Source organism: Copadichromis virginalis, linkage group LG17 (assembly GCF_057382275.1).
Source record: "Copadichromis virginalis isolate Kocher_CV1m ecotype Utaka linkage group LG17, C_Virginalis_male_GT1.1, whole genome shotgun sequence".
NCBI lineage: Eukaryota > Metazoa > Chordata > Actinopteri > Cichliformes > Cichlidae > Copadichromis > Copadichromis virginalis.
The window spans coordinates 16,559,330-16,573,310 of record NC_140634.1 but is presented as its reverse complement, the minus strand read 5'-3'; the positions used below and the strand labels follow the sequence as shown (position 1 = coordinate 16,573,310).

Genomic DNA, 13,981 nt, shown 5'->3' with positions numbered 1-13,981 from the left:
GGGATCCTTTTCTAAAGCTGACGGGTGATGAGATGATGGTTGCCAACAGCGGCTGCTGTGAACTGAAGTCAAAGTCCAAAACTGGTGGTTAGTATCGTAAAGAACAACAGGTGGACCAAAGACATGTTCAAAGCTCACTGAATGGAAGTGAAGGCTCAGTAATTAAATGATTTGAATTAAAATGAAAATTGCTCGGTAATTGAATTATACAGACTCAAAGTAGTGGCATTTATTCATGAGCTGATTATTATTAAACAACAACAACAATAACAAACATTTAGGAGATTAGAATACAAAAGTTTGTTTGTATAATTTCCTCTACTTGTTACAGCATTAAGAACCTTTAGTTTGTAGTTTATAAGCTGTTCTGTTTGTAAGTTTTAATCCTTGTTACTTGATTGGACCTCAGGCTGAAGTGTTTTTTAAAAGACTGTGTGATTTTAAATGAAGAAAAAAAAGTATTATTATATAATATTTTTACATCTGTTTGTGGGAAGATGGCAATATTTGTCATTAGGGTAAAAAAAGTCAGGATTTTTATGGATACGTTGGATTTTACATTCTTTTGATAGCTTTCATTCTTAAATATTTTCAGCTGTTAAAATGTAAAAACGTAAAATAGATGGATGAAACTCTTCCCAGTCTGGGAACATCTCAGGCCCTCCCAGGTATGGGGGCCTATCTACCCCACCACACTCCCTGCTGGTGGCTGATGCCCTCAGGCGTTGGTGCTTTGCTTGTTCTCGATGCCCGGGGCTGGGTGCTCAGGTATGTACAGGCTCACTCCCGGTGGCTGCTTGGCGGGGCTGGGTGCCCGTGGCTCAGTCGGAAGTCTTCTGGGGGCTGGGGGGGCCCTCGGACCTCGGGCCTCTGGGCCTGGTGCTCGGTCCACTCTGGCATGGCTGCCTACTGGCAGAGCCCACGGGCACATCACTGCATTGTATTGCTCTCTTTTTGCTTGTTTCCTCTTTTTTTCTCTCAACAGGTGGTCCAGGTGATTTTTTTTCTTTTTTTTAAGTGTTGTCTCGCACTGTCCCTCTTCCCTTTTGTTTTTCTTTCCCTTTCTTTCTTTCTTTCTTTCTTTCTTTCTTTCTTTCTTTCTTTCTTTCTTTCTTTCTTTCTTTCCTCTCCCCCAGTCATGTCTGTGCAGTCTGTAATAAAATAAAATAAAATAAAATAACAAAGGTCAATCTAATGGACCAATATGTTCCCAACAATTCTGATGGCTAAAGACACCCCCCCCCCCCCCAAAAAAAAACAACAACCCAAAAAACCCTTACCTTTTCATTTAGTTTCTTGTTCTTGTTTGATGGATTGTTAGTTGTTCAGACTTCTGTTAGGATTATGAGCATGACCTACATTTTTTCTGTAATAGATTAATCCTCTAAATTTCTTTAAACTTAAAAGTCTTGAGTCATCATTCATCCATCATTTCTCTAAATTTTGCATAAGAGAGGCCAGACTTTCAACTACTGTAATTTTTTTTAAAGTTCTCTCCAGGTTTTCAAAGACCATTGTTAATGGTCTAATACATTATATATATGTTCTAATAAATGTTAACACATGTATACATGTGGCTAATATTGTAGGGTCTGCCTTACAGTATAAAGCGAATAGAGGCGACTTTTGGTGTGATTTGGCGTTGTATAAACAAAATAAAATTGAATGTTATAGATGTGGGCGGGTGTGTAACTCTTATCAGCTGTTTGGAGTGAGGGCTGGGGTGATTTCTTTGAAGATCTGTGACAGGAGACACTCGCAAAACAACCTCATTGACGCCGGCGGCAATTTCTCCTGAGAAGAGAACATGCTCTTACAATTATCCTAAGATAAAAAGAGTGATATTCTGATGTCACAGTTTTTCCTGGTGTTAAGCTACTTTAAAGACATCATAGAGGCCCTGTTGCACCCCCTGCAGTTTGGTTACGGGCAAAAAGGTTGGCTGAGTAATTGAATAATTCAAAATAGTCATTGGTTTATATTCATAGTCTAAATAAATCAACATTATGTGGTGTTAATTTCTAAACTTATTGATCTATCAACACGTTTTAAAAAATTGGGGGAAAAAAACCTTTTCATCGGGACAATCAACCACACCTTTTGTTACAAAGTGCCATGGTGGCATTGATATTACTTTTTGTTACTTTTTGCTCAATTTCAAGACTGAAAAGCATGACTGAGCTTCCTGTCAATGACGGAATGGTTACTGAAGGGTGTTTGCTATGTCACCAATAACAGCAACAAATTAGCTGTCACAGATACAATTTTCAAGTACAAAGCTATTATGAAGTCTCTCATATCGCTCCCCCGTTCTTATTTACCCTTCATATTTTATTTGTACTGCTAATTGTTACTCTTATTTGCCTGGTATGTCTACTGTACAAACTGAACTGGAATGACTGACTGTTCACTTTATAATTTCAAATAAAGAAATGTCACTAATAACAGAGTGAACTCAACAGGTACTCTGCTTCATTGAACAGGACGAATAAAGATCGAGCCTACAACAGTTTGTTGTCCTTCCGGCTTTCCGTAGTGTTGTACAACAATTAGCGCCAAGTTGAAACGAGGAGGAAAGTGCGCCGTATACTTTATGTATACTGACGTTATCGTGATTTTGCTATTAACTATATACACCTAGTAGTGCGTTTCACGTTAACGCTGGGAACACGTATTTGTTAAACAAGTGTTTATAGTACCGGAGGAGTACACCGGCACAGACAAGAAGCAGACAGCGGTAACTACGAACAAACGCTAGCAACACGGTGAGGCGAGACGTCTCAGCATTACTACAGCCACATAGAATAGACGTGGAAATGGTAAGTAATAAGCCGTATTCGTAGTTATTTCATTTGGCCTACACACTACATTAGGGTGTTGATTAAGAAATTGTAATGCCAATATATGAACCTCCGTCCCAGCGGAGGAGTCTCGCTCCCAGTCAGATTGCCAAACGCAAGCAGGAGGGAGACTACTGTGAAGATGAGTGGACACATAAACCTGTAAGTACAGGACCGCTGCTGTATATCTGGAGCTAAGGTGTTAATGTTGGAGTGCTTCTTGACCTGTGTCACACCTTTTTAAACCTGCCTTTAGACATCGTTTCAAATAGGAAAGTAAGCGTGCACTTTAGCCTTTAGGCATCCTAGGAGAATAGGATGTTTTAAATTTTAGGTGTTACATCCCAAGTTGATTTCTTAGATTAAGGGTTTTCCTATTAAAACTTTCAATTCAATTCAGGTTCATTTGTATACAGTGGTCCATCGCTATAACGCGGTTCAGCTTTCGCGGCCTCACTGTTTCGCGGATTTTTTTGTGCAATTTTACATGTTTGTTTTTTGTTTTTTATAGCACATCGTGTTCTGCGACCTGATTGGCTGTAGACCATTGTCAATCAATCTCCTCCGTACCGCATCTCCTGCACAGCACAGAATGCGTCCAGCACGTCAAATTTACATTCGCTAGCAGTGTGACTCTGAAGTGCTGTACTGTATGTTCATGGGCCTAACTTTGTGCTGAACATTGGGGGTGTCAAGATCTCTGTCAAAATAAATAAATAAATCTGGGTAAATTTCCAGATGATTAAACATGCAACTATTTTGCTGGTAATAATTGAAATGAGTAAAGAAAATCAACAGCCTATTTATGCAAGATAATTCATAATTTTATTGGGGGGATTATATTGATAGCGTCTGATTACTGGGGGGGGTCATAACCCCCCTGGAAATTATGCCCCTGCTGTGTGTATGTTTGTAAGTTCTCCCCCCAAAACACAACAATGTCAACCATAAATTTTGCACCATCAAATGCACCTGTGGGTGCCTTTGGTTTCATTCTATAATACTGGACTTATTTTTCTACGAAGGTTTGGACTTTGAGAGTGTTTAAACAGGAGAGGAAAATCTGAAAATGTTCGTGCCTGTCTGAGAAAAGTGTATAAAGAGTGTAGTGAGGGGTTTTACAGCCTTGAAACATCTATAATGATTGTAAAATATAAAGTTGGCTATTTCCTATCGCGGCTTATTTTTAGAACGTAACTCCCGCGATAAACGAGGGACCACTGTAGCGCCAAATCACAACAACAGTCGCCTCAAGACGCTTAATATTGTAAGGTAAAGATGCGACAGTAATTTTATGTTTAATTATAGAAATATGAGTTATACACATCTAGCCAGCCATCATTTTTTTGCCACTTGTGTATGTTATTAAAAGACTGTTAACAGCTTCCTCATTAGTGTTTTTGTTTTTAAAAGACACACACACACAAATGTAATGTGCTTACTTTTTTCAGGAGTTATGAATTACAAAACAAACATTCAGAAATGTCAGTATATGAACAGGGATTCAAGATAGATATATATATATATATATATATATATATATATATATATATATATATATATATATATATATATATATATATATATATATATATATATATATATATTTTATTTTATTTTTTTTTATTTTAGTAGAAAATTAGAGCAGTGGATAACCTGCTGAATTTTGTTTGTTTTTTTTAAAGAGCCATGGCAGAAAGTGAGGGGCCTAATTTATGGTGTATGCCATTTACAGATATTTAAAAAACATTTTCATTATTTATTTATATTTTTTATGCAGGAGAAAAGAAGAAAAGGCGATAATGAAATGAGAGAAAACCACATTTCTATCCATAGAAAGCCTCTGACGCAGATCAACAACCGTCTTGCATGTATGGATGGTGAAAAACATGTAAGCATTGTTTAAAGCTGTCAGATAAATATCTTTGTATAGATTTTGTGTGTGAATAAAGTTTAATGATTTAACGAGGCTTACCTGTTAAAAATCTTTTCTGCAGGAGGCATTTATTCAAAGTATCCTGTCCAAACCGTTTAAAATTCCTATTCCAAATTATGCAGGTAACATTTTTCTCTCACCATGGCTCTTTTAATTTTAGTACAGCAGGCATATTACTTCACTGCTGTGTTAATGAAATACCTACAGGATCACTGGGAATCAGGGCACTTGGTTTAAAGCGTGCAGGAGTGAGAAGACCACTCCATGATCCTTTTGCCGAAGATGCTCTGATTCTTTACGAGCCTCCAGCTCTGAGTGCCCATGACCTGATCAAAGCTGACAAGTAGGTCAAAAACACAACTCCTTCTTCAATACATCATCTTTTACTCAATACTTTCTTGTCAGAGTGCTGTTCATGTTTGTGATTTAAAAAATACTTGTGTGACACAAGCTATCTTTGCTCTTTTCAGAGAAAAACTACCCGTTCATGTGGTTGTGGATCCAGTGTTAGGCAAAGTGCTCAGACCCCATCAGAGACAGGTAAACACAAGATATCTTTACACATAAACTACTCTATGCTACTGTATTGCACATATCATACAACAGTATCATAGTATTAAACATATACTGTGGAATGTTTCATGCTTGATTCTAGATTTACAAAAACAAATCATCTTATAAATTATTATAAGAGAATAAATGTTAGTTTAACCAAGAATATTAAAAAACTGTAACGTAAAACTTCTTGTCTTTAAATACTTCTGTTTAAATTACCCAAGACTGCCAAGTCTTGGGTAATGTTTAGAGGCATTGCTAAATTTGTTTGTAAAATATGAATGAAAATGTTAATGAATCACAGATTTGTGCCTGTGCACAGTTAGTTATTCTTAATGTCTTCAACGGTTTTGGATGTTGTCACGGTTTAATTTAACATTGTATTTTACCTCATGGCTCAGCTAGCCACAAATTCAGCTTGTTACAGTCCTCCAAAAGTAGTTTGCAAGCTGCTTCTGAAACTTTGATATCTTATGCCAACTAGTAAGAAGAGAGTGAAGTGTGACTCAGCTCCAAAAAAGCAGTGTAGTTCACCTTAAGTGATGTTTTTTTTTTTCTTTGAAATTCACATTGAATGTCTTTAATTTCTTAAGGGTGTAAAGTTCATGTGGGAGTGTGTGACGGGCCGACGCATACCAGGATCTTATGGCTGCATCATGGCTGATGAGATGGGGTTGGGAAAGACCTTGCAGTGCATCACCCTCATGTGGACCCTGCTACGCCAAAGCCCTGATACTAAGCCAGAGATAGACAAGGCCATTGTGGTGTCACCTTCAAGCTTGGTTCATAACTGGTATAATGAAGTCAGAAAGTGGCTGGGAACACGTATCACACCATTGGCCATTGATGGAGGATCAAAGGAAGGCATTAATAGACAACTAGGTATCTAACTTTAATTTCTCTCTCATTATAAATATCCACAGAAAGGTTGTTGGAAAAGCCTTGTAATGGACCAAAGTTATAGTCTTAGCTCCTGTCTCTTTGAGCCCGCCCTGTTAAAAAGCTTAGTCTCTGATTGGTCAGCTGGCCAAGAAAAAACAAAAAGAAGTGTATCCCCAGATTGTCTGAGTATAATAATCTTTGATCTCAGCATTATATCTTTTGCTAGCTTAAGGAAGACCTTTCAGTGATTGTCAGTGAAAAGTTTTTTTTCAGTAGAATAAAAATATTCTAAACATTGTCATAGAGTGTAAAATGGTAAAATGGCCTGTATTTATATAGCGCTTTACTAGTCCCTACACACACACACACATTCGCACACTGGTGATGGCAAGCTACATTGTAACCACAGCCACCCTGGGGCGCACTGACAGAGGCGAGGCTGCCGGACACTGGCGCCACCGGGCCCTCTGACCACCACCAGTAGGCAACAGGTGAAGTGTCTTGCCCAAGGACACAACGACCGAGACTGTCCAAGCCGGGGCTCGAACCGGCAACCTTCCGATTACAAGGCGAACTCCTAACTCTTGAGCCACGATCGCCCCAGTGTACATGATTGAAATTGTTGCCCAAGCAGACTTAAGTTTAAGAGAAGATGGTTTTACTTGAGAGCTATTGCTAATATTGTTTAAATAGTAAGAAGTTTGTTAGATGAGCTTCCCTAAAGGGTCATTTGTTTGTTTTCTGTTCTTTCAGAGAGTTTCATTTCGCAGCGCAGCTTGAGAGCACACACACCCATCCTCATCATTTCATATGAGACATTTCGACTGCATGCTGAGGTTCTGCACAGGGGAAAAGTTGGACTTATCATCTGTGACGAAGTATTTCACTTTATCCATACAATTCAGAGCTATCAAGAACTCTCGAAGTTAGGATGTAACAGTACTATTGTATTCTTCAGGGCCATCGGCTTAAGAACTCTGATAACCAGACATATCAGGCCCTGAACACCATGAGTGCCCAGAGGAGAGTGCTGATATCAGGCACACCCATACAGAATGACCTTCTGGAGTACTTCAGCCTGGTCCACTTTGTTAATGCTGGTATTCTTGGTAAGCAGCATTACAAATACAGAAATAGGTAAAAAGCTCTTTTCTGATCAGATTTGTTTAACGTTTCATCTGGATTGCAGGCACATCCCAGGAATTTAAAAAGCGATTCGAACTTCCCATCCTTAAGGGACGGGATGCAGATGCCAGTGATAAAGAAAGACTGAGTGGGGAAGAAAAACTGAAGGAGCTAATCAGCATAGTCAACAGGTAAGTTCATGCAACAGAACACTAAAGTACTTTACCTTATAATATAAACTGCCTTCAGGCAGGTGCTGGTGCTATTTTCTAAGTAAATATATTTTCAAGAGTGCTATTGACACAAAATTCTCACCGGATGTCGGTAACAATCCACTCATGTAAAGAACCCATAGCTGTTCATAAATTAAGTTATGTGTAATAATGAGAAATGATACAGGAAAAAAGTATTTCACACTTACTGAAATTGATTTCATACTTCATACAAAAGCCTTTGTTGGCAATGACAGCTTCAACATTTCCTGTATGGAGAAGCTAGTTGCATGCATTTCTCAGGTTGTGAAGGCTCTGTGGGCCACTTCTATGAACTCTGAGCTTTAGTTCTTCGCACAGATTTTCATTTTGATTCAGGTCAGGTGATTGGCTGGGTAATTGTAGCAGCTCTGAAACCAGTTGAAAGTTTCCTCGGCTGCATGTTTGGCATCATTGTCTTGCAGAAATGTCCACACTTGTTTCATTTTGTTCAAAAAGCAGCACAGGGGGTTCTGAATGGCTCCCCCTCCCCCCAGACAACATAGCCCCTGGGATCCTTGGGACACACACAGAGGGGATGAAACTTTATTTAATCTTATGACCTGTTCCTGTTAATTTCTAGGCTTTTAGCTTTTATTTTGATTTCTTTTAAGATATAATTTTGTAATTGAATGCAGCATGTTTTTGTTTCATTATCTGATTTTCATAGATTAGATTTAGAATGAGATTATGCAGCATAATCTCTGATACATTTGGAGAAACAACTATTTTAATTGTGTTAATTAAATTATATTAATTCCTGCTCCTTTGTTTTGTCTTTGTTAGACAGAGTCAAGTAAACATAAGCATCCTAAAAATAAATATTTATTTATATGTTTTGCGTTTAGACGAATGTCTTCAACAAACTGAACTCTCTTTTATTCTGCTTCGGTTGTAATGACCATATTCTGTATCAACAGGTGTTTGATAAGGAGGACATCTGATATCTTGTCCAAGTATCTTCCTATGAAAATTGAGCAGATTGTGTGCTGCAGGTAGGTAGATTGGTGCTCAACATGAAGAACCCTCTTTTTTTTAAGCAGAGATAACTTCTTTAATATTTTAATTTTTATAAATTGTCCTCACTCTGCTGGCTGGGTGGGTGCTGGGCACCATGGACACCCAACTTTGTGAACACAATAACTTGAGAACGAGGTGACGCAGGTTGTTTTTTTTTTTTTTTTTTTTTTTTTTCCAGATCTATTAAAAATCTCAAAGTTAAAATCTTGGTGACTTTGACCTCAAGGTTATTGTTCAAGTTGTCTGAAAATCTTGTGAAAGACGATAAATCACCTAAGATGAAAATGATGGTTTTCAAATTGAAACCATACATGCATCTACTAAAAATCTCGTATCAGAGCCAAGTTTTGAAAACACAATAGCTCAAGAAAGCAGTATTGTAGGATTTAAAAAAAAATTTAAGTTAAAAATTAATAAATGAAAAAACCCATGCCATATATGTAGTACTCAGGAAGGATATCATATAGGTTTCTCATACCAATAGCAAAGCTGCATCTGCGGAGCGTCTGGGACACTTTGATACAATTTGTTTTTGTTTGTTTTTTAATCAGTGGCACGATATAATATACCAGCATCATTGTTTCAGTCTTTTGACAAAATGATATTCAAAGCATTTTCTCAATAACTATTGTTTTACAGTGAGTTTTTATAATGATTAAATTAAACCTTATGCTGTCAGATTGCTGTAACTGTATGGATTTTAAGGCCAGGGTACAATTTGATATAAGTGTTAAAAGATATTACATGCTTATTGTTTCATTTATAATTGTTTTATTTTGTGTAAACCTGACGTGGAATGATCTGTCAGTATTGCTACAGTTTGTAGTGAGAATGATACTGAGGTTCAACAGACTGACTTAGTGCATAGATTAAAGCGTACCATTTCTTTCATTATTTGTTACCAGTTACAAATAAGGCTCGTTGATTTGTTTAAGTAGACCTTAGAGAAATAACTGCATCTGCTATTATAGGTGCATAATATCCTCTCCAAGGAGGCTGTGTAGCACTGCCAGCCACCAGTGTTTTTTACATTTTACACTGCATTTGTTGCTGTTGCAAAATTTTTAAGTGATTATAAAGCTTGCTTAGTTTTAGCAATAAAAAATTATCAACATCTGTCTAAAACTTAGCTAGCAGAATCGCTAGAGTGAAAGCCTCGTAAAATAGCTCATGTGTCATTTTCTTATGGTGTTGGAAGGACATATTTTTATGTTCTTGCATGCTCTAATTAACACATTGGTTACAATTAGCAGTATTGTTAAAATATTGAACACCTGGTGCAAGATATGAAAAAATACAGTAACCCAAGGGTAGGGTTAGTAGGATTAGTGACTTGCTAATTAAATCTTCTAGAACCGGGACTTTTCAGAGGAAACGTACAGAGGAAAATTCTCCTGCAAGGAGGCTGAGGGGTAGTATTGGGGCTACCATAATTTATTTATTTTTCTGATAAATTATGATACTTTTGATATATCCCTTACTTGAGGTTTACTCGAGCAGTTTTTGTCCCGATCATGGAAGACTGGACCAGGTCTTTACCCACTCGAGGATGCTCGAGGGAGCATGGGAGTTTGCCCAACCAGTCTACATTTGTCTTGTAGGCTTGGAGAAGGCATTCGAACGTGTCCCTCGGGGTGTCCTGTGGGAGGTGTTTTGGGAGTATGGAGTGTCCCAAAACAAAAATGTAAACAGGATTTAATTTACATGGAATTTGATTTGAATTTGTGTCTCTTTGTGATTCCTTGCAGGCTGACCCCTCTACAGACAGAGCTCTATAAACACTTTCTAAAGCAGGCCAAACCCATTGAGACATTACAAAAGGGCAAAATAAGTGTCTCCTCCCTGTCTTCCATCACATCACTCAAGAAACTGTGCAATCGTAAGTGAGAAAAATGTAACACAAAATGTTGCATTTGTGAACACTACAGTGATCATCAGAAAAATTGTCCTCTCATAATTGAGCTAAAATGTAAACTATTAATAGAAAACAAGATTGTCGTCTTACATCTAGAATTATCTTCTGCTTGGAAAAAATACAAATGAGTGCCATCTTTCTCAGATCCAGCTCTTATTTATGAGAAGTGTGTGGAACGGGAGGAGGGATTTGAAGGGGCATTAGAACTTTTCCCTCCAAACTACTCCACCAAAGATGTTGAACCTCAGCTCTCTGGTAAGAACGTGCACAGCATATCGTGGTGCAGCTCCTCTGATGGTCTTCCAGGTCATCCACACTTACTAGTTGGAAGAAGATTAGCATTAGATTAGTAGAATGTAAACAGAACATTAGGTCAGATAGATAAGCTAAGTAAAAATGTGAACAGGGTTGTTTTCACAATTTAATAGCTTGTCTAATGTTTACATTTACATAATATTAAAGAAAATATTGTTTTATAAGAATTAACTTTTTTATTGCCTTCTTTTGTTAAGACTAATTTTCTGTAAATGTGCCTAATGTGTCTAAAGGGTGGTGCTATTTTAAAGTCATGCAGCCTCTCCTCTCTCTATTTATTGCTTTGTTTATTTCAGGGAAAATGCTGGTTCTCGACTACATTCTGGCAATGACAAAGACCACAACAAGAGACAAAGTGGTGCTTGTCTCCAACTACACACAGACTCTGGATCTCTTTGAAAAGCTCTGCAGATCTAGAAGGTATATTTGCAGAAATCACTATTTTAAGTGCGCTATTTAAATGATTTTAATTCCTCCTCCTTTGTGTCTTTGTCAGATACCTCTATGTTCGGCTGGATGGCACAATGTCCATCAAGAAAAGAGCCAAGATTGTGGAAAAGTTCAACAGCCCATCGGTGAGTTGGAAAATCAGTTTGAAGCAATATTTAGAGCTTTGAAAGACTTCTGAACAGCGTCTGAAGACATCTTTTTCTCAGAACCCAGAGTTCATCTTCATGCTGAGTAGCAAGGCTGGTGGATGTGGCCTCAATCTGATTGGTGCTAACCGCTTGGTGATGTTTGATCCCGACTGGAACCCAGCGAATGACGAGCAAGCAATGGCTCGGGTGTGGAGAGATGGTCAGAAGAAGACCTGCTACATCTACCGACTTCTCTCTGTCAGTTCAGTGCATTTTCAACAGTGTTTAGGACCTCACATTCAGTGTTTTAGTACAGCAGGTTACTTTTGAAATCTACACTGAGCTGGTTACAGATTTACCAGTTTTGACTTGTGCTTGTTTCCCGACAGACGGGAACAATTGAAGAGAAGATCCTGCAAAGGCAGGCCCATAAAAAAGCCCTGAGCAGCTGTGTGGTGGATGAAGAGCAGGATGTGGAGCGTCACTTCTCTCTGGGCGAACTCCGAGAACTCTTCACTCTCAACGAAGAGACCACTAGTGACACACACGACAAGTACAACACGTTACTCACACACGTTGTCTGTGCTGTTCAGTCTACTAATTGTCCAGAGAACTTAATTTACTCTAGAAATGGTAAATTAAAATTAAAGCCCAAATATCTTGTAGAAATTTTCTTGGCACAAGTGACGTAGCTGTAAAAGGTTATGTGTTCTTCTCTGAGTTGAGAGCTCATTGCAGCTGCAGTTAGATCTTTGCATCTATCATGTTCTGGGCAGCCTATCATGTGCTTTTAGGTTTTATGGGCTTTCGCACAAGAACTGACACCAAGTGAGGTTAATGTGAGTTTTCGAGATTAATAGTTATTTGAGCAAAACTGAGAGGGTTTGACACTGTCGTGAAAAGTGATTCGAAGTTGTTAGTTATGGCATTTTTATTGCTAGGTTGACGTGGATAGTAATGGTTTGAAGCCATTATTATGCTATGTATGGAATTATTTTTCTATCATAAGTTGCATTCAAGAAAAAAACATAATCCAAGAAAAGAATTTAATTTCAACAGCACAATTAAATTCTTTGTGCTTAAATTTAACGACCCTCGCGTGTAAAACTCAAAAGCCACACAAAGAAGCTGTCGCACCTGCAGGAGTGTGTGCTTTGCGGCCACGGCTACAGTTTCTCGGTCTGTACTGATTTATCACTTGTAGCTGCACATCCCACCAAAGTGAACGTGTTTGCTGCTGACTGAGCAGCTTTTTGGTGGCATGGTTATATTTCTATTTTGGCTATAATTATAATTGATTGATTATGATGCACACTTCCTTGCCTCATCCTTGTTATTTTTAATTATAAAGGGCATGCAGATTAATGGGACAGCAGTGCAGAGGCTTCAGAACTTACCTTTGAATCTTCTGGTTTTAAAGATTTCTTCAGCAGTGATGTAATCCAGTGACTGTTGTCAGTATATATACTGCTACGCAGTAAATAACCAATGTAACTGTTTAACACAATCACCTGAACTGTTGATCAAAGGATCCTATGGGCATCCAGTCAAAAGTCAGTTGATTCGTGTTAGCAGGATTCCTCTGTAGGTGGAAAAAGCCTCCCGCGAGGGGGGGAAACTGTAGCTGCACAAAGCAGACACTGTGTTCACTGCTGCTAAGTTCTTCACACGTGAGAAATTTAATTGCTCCGCTGAAATGAAATTATTTTCTCACAGTTATGTCTTTTCTCTGCGCAACTTATGATAGAAAAATAATCTCACACTATGGATCATAATGTATGGCACGCTCTTAATCAGCCTCTCTTTCCCCTCCTGTATTAGGTTTCGCTGTCGCCGCTGTGTGAATGGCAGAGAAACAAGACAACCTGACAATGATGCTGACTGTAACAGTGACCTCTCCCATTGGAACCACTGTTCTGACAAGAAGGGCCTGAGGGACCAAGTGCTGAAAGCGTCTTGGGATGCTGCTGTGTCCTTTGTCTTCCACCAGCGCTCTCATGAGGACCAGATGGGTGTAGTATAGAAGAAAGAATGCAGAAGGCTGTGTTACACTACCACAGATGCTGTAAATATGGATATTTATGTGTTGTTGAGTTTTTCCATTTGTTTTAAACAGAAAAAATAAAGGTTGATAACCAGACAAGAAGGCAGTTATTTCTTCACATTTTTGCATTTATGGAAAATGTGCTATGATTTACAAGCTGTGATGCACGTTACTGTATAGATAAATTTTTTTGTCTGGTTTCAGTTAGTCATCACAGCCTTCTGTAATAAAAAAGAGGTGTGCACCTTCTGTAAGACAGGCATATTACATTAATATGTTATGTTAAGATGTGACTGAGCCCGGCCAGGCTGCACAGGCTAGCCTGACCACCAGGCACTTGTTGACAAGCCCCTCCCCTGGGCCTGGCTCCAAGCAATGTAACGTGGTCTATAGTTGTACTTTCTTTCCACTTGCTTGTGTTTTAATAAATAAACAATTATTGAGAATGGACATTTAATATGTGGTCTTTCACGATGTAAATTCTACCTTTGTTTATTGCTGGCTCTGTGAACAGATTCCA

At 38.4% G+C, this 13,981-nt stretch overlaps 1 protein-coding gene across 1 annotated transcript; it reads left to right on the top strand.

Moving 5' to 3' along the window:
• The first annotated feature begins 2,510 nt into the window (after positions 1-2,510).
• rad54l (RAD54 like) lies at positions 2,511-13,918 on the top strand. The gene is made up of 18 exons (XM_085437270.1): positions 2,511-2,819; positions 2,922-3,002; positions 4,621-4,731; positions 4,838-4,898; positions 4,984-5,119; positions 5,247-5,316; positions 5,925-6,213; positions 6,967-7,091; positions 7,172-7,322; positions 7,403-7,529; positions 8,510-8,584; positions 10,358-10,488; positions 10,669-10,779; positions 11,136-11,259; positions 11,336-11,414; positions 11,496-11,675; positions 11,807-11,970; positions 13,239-13,918. The coding sequence occupies exons 1-18, from the start codon at positions 2,817-2,819 to the stop codon at positions 13,438-13,440; spliced, it is 2,220 nt and encodes a 739-aa protein (XP_085293396.1). The 5' UTR covers positions 2,511-2,816; the 3' UTR covers positions 13,441-13,918.
• The last annotated feature ends 63 nt before the right edge of the window (positions 13,919-13,981 follow it).

Coding starts and splice junctions, on each gene's coding strand:
- rad54l (XM_085437270.1), top strand. Junction 5,120..5,246: donor GACCTGATCAAAGCTGACAA/GTAGGTCAAAAA, acceptor TGCTCTTTTCAG/AGAAAAACTACCCGTTCATG. Junction 7,530..8,509: donor CTAATCAGCATAGTCAACAG/GTAAGTTCATGC, acceptor CTGTATCAACAG/GTGTTTGATAAGGAGGACAT.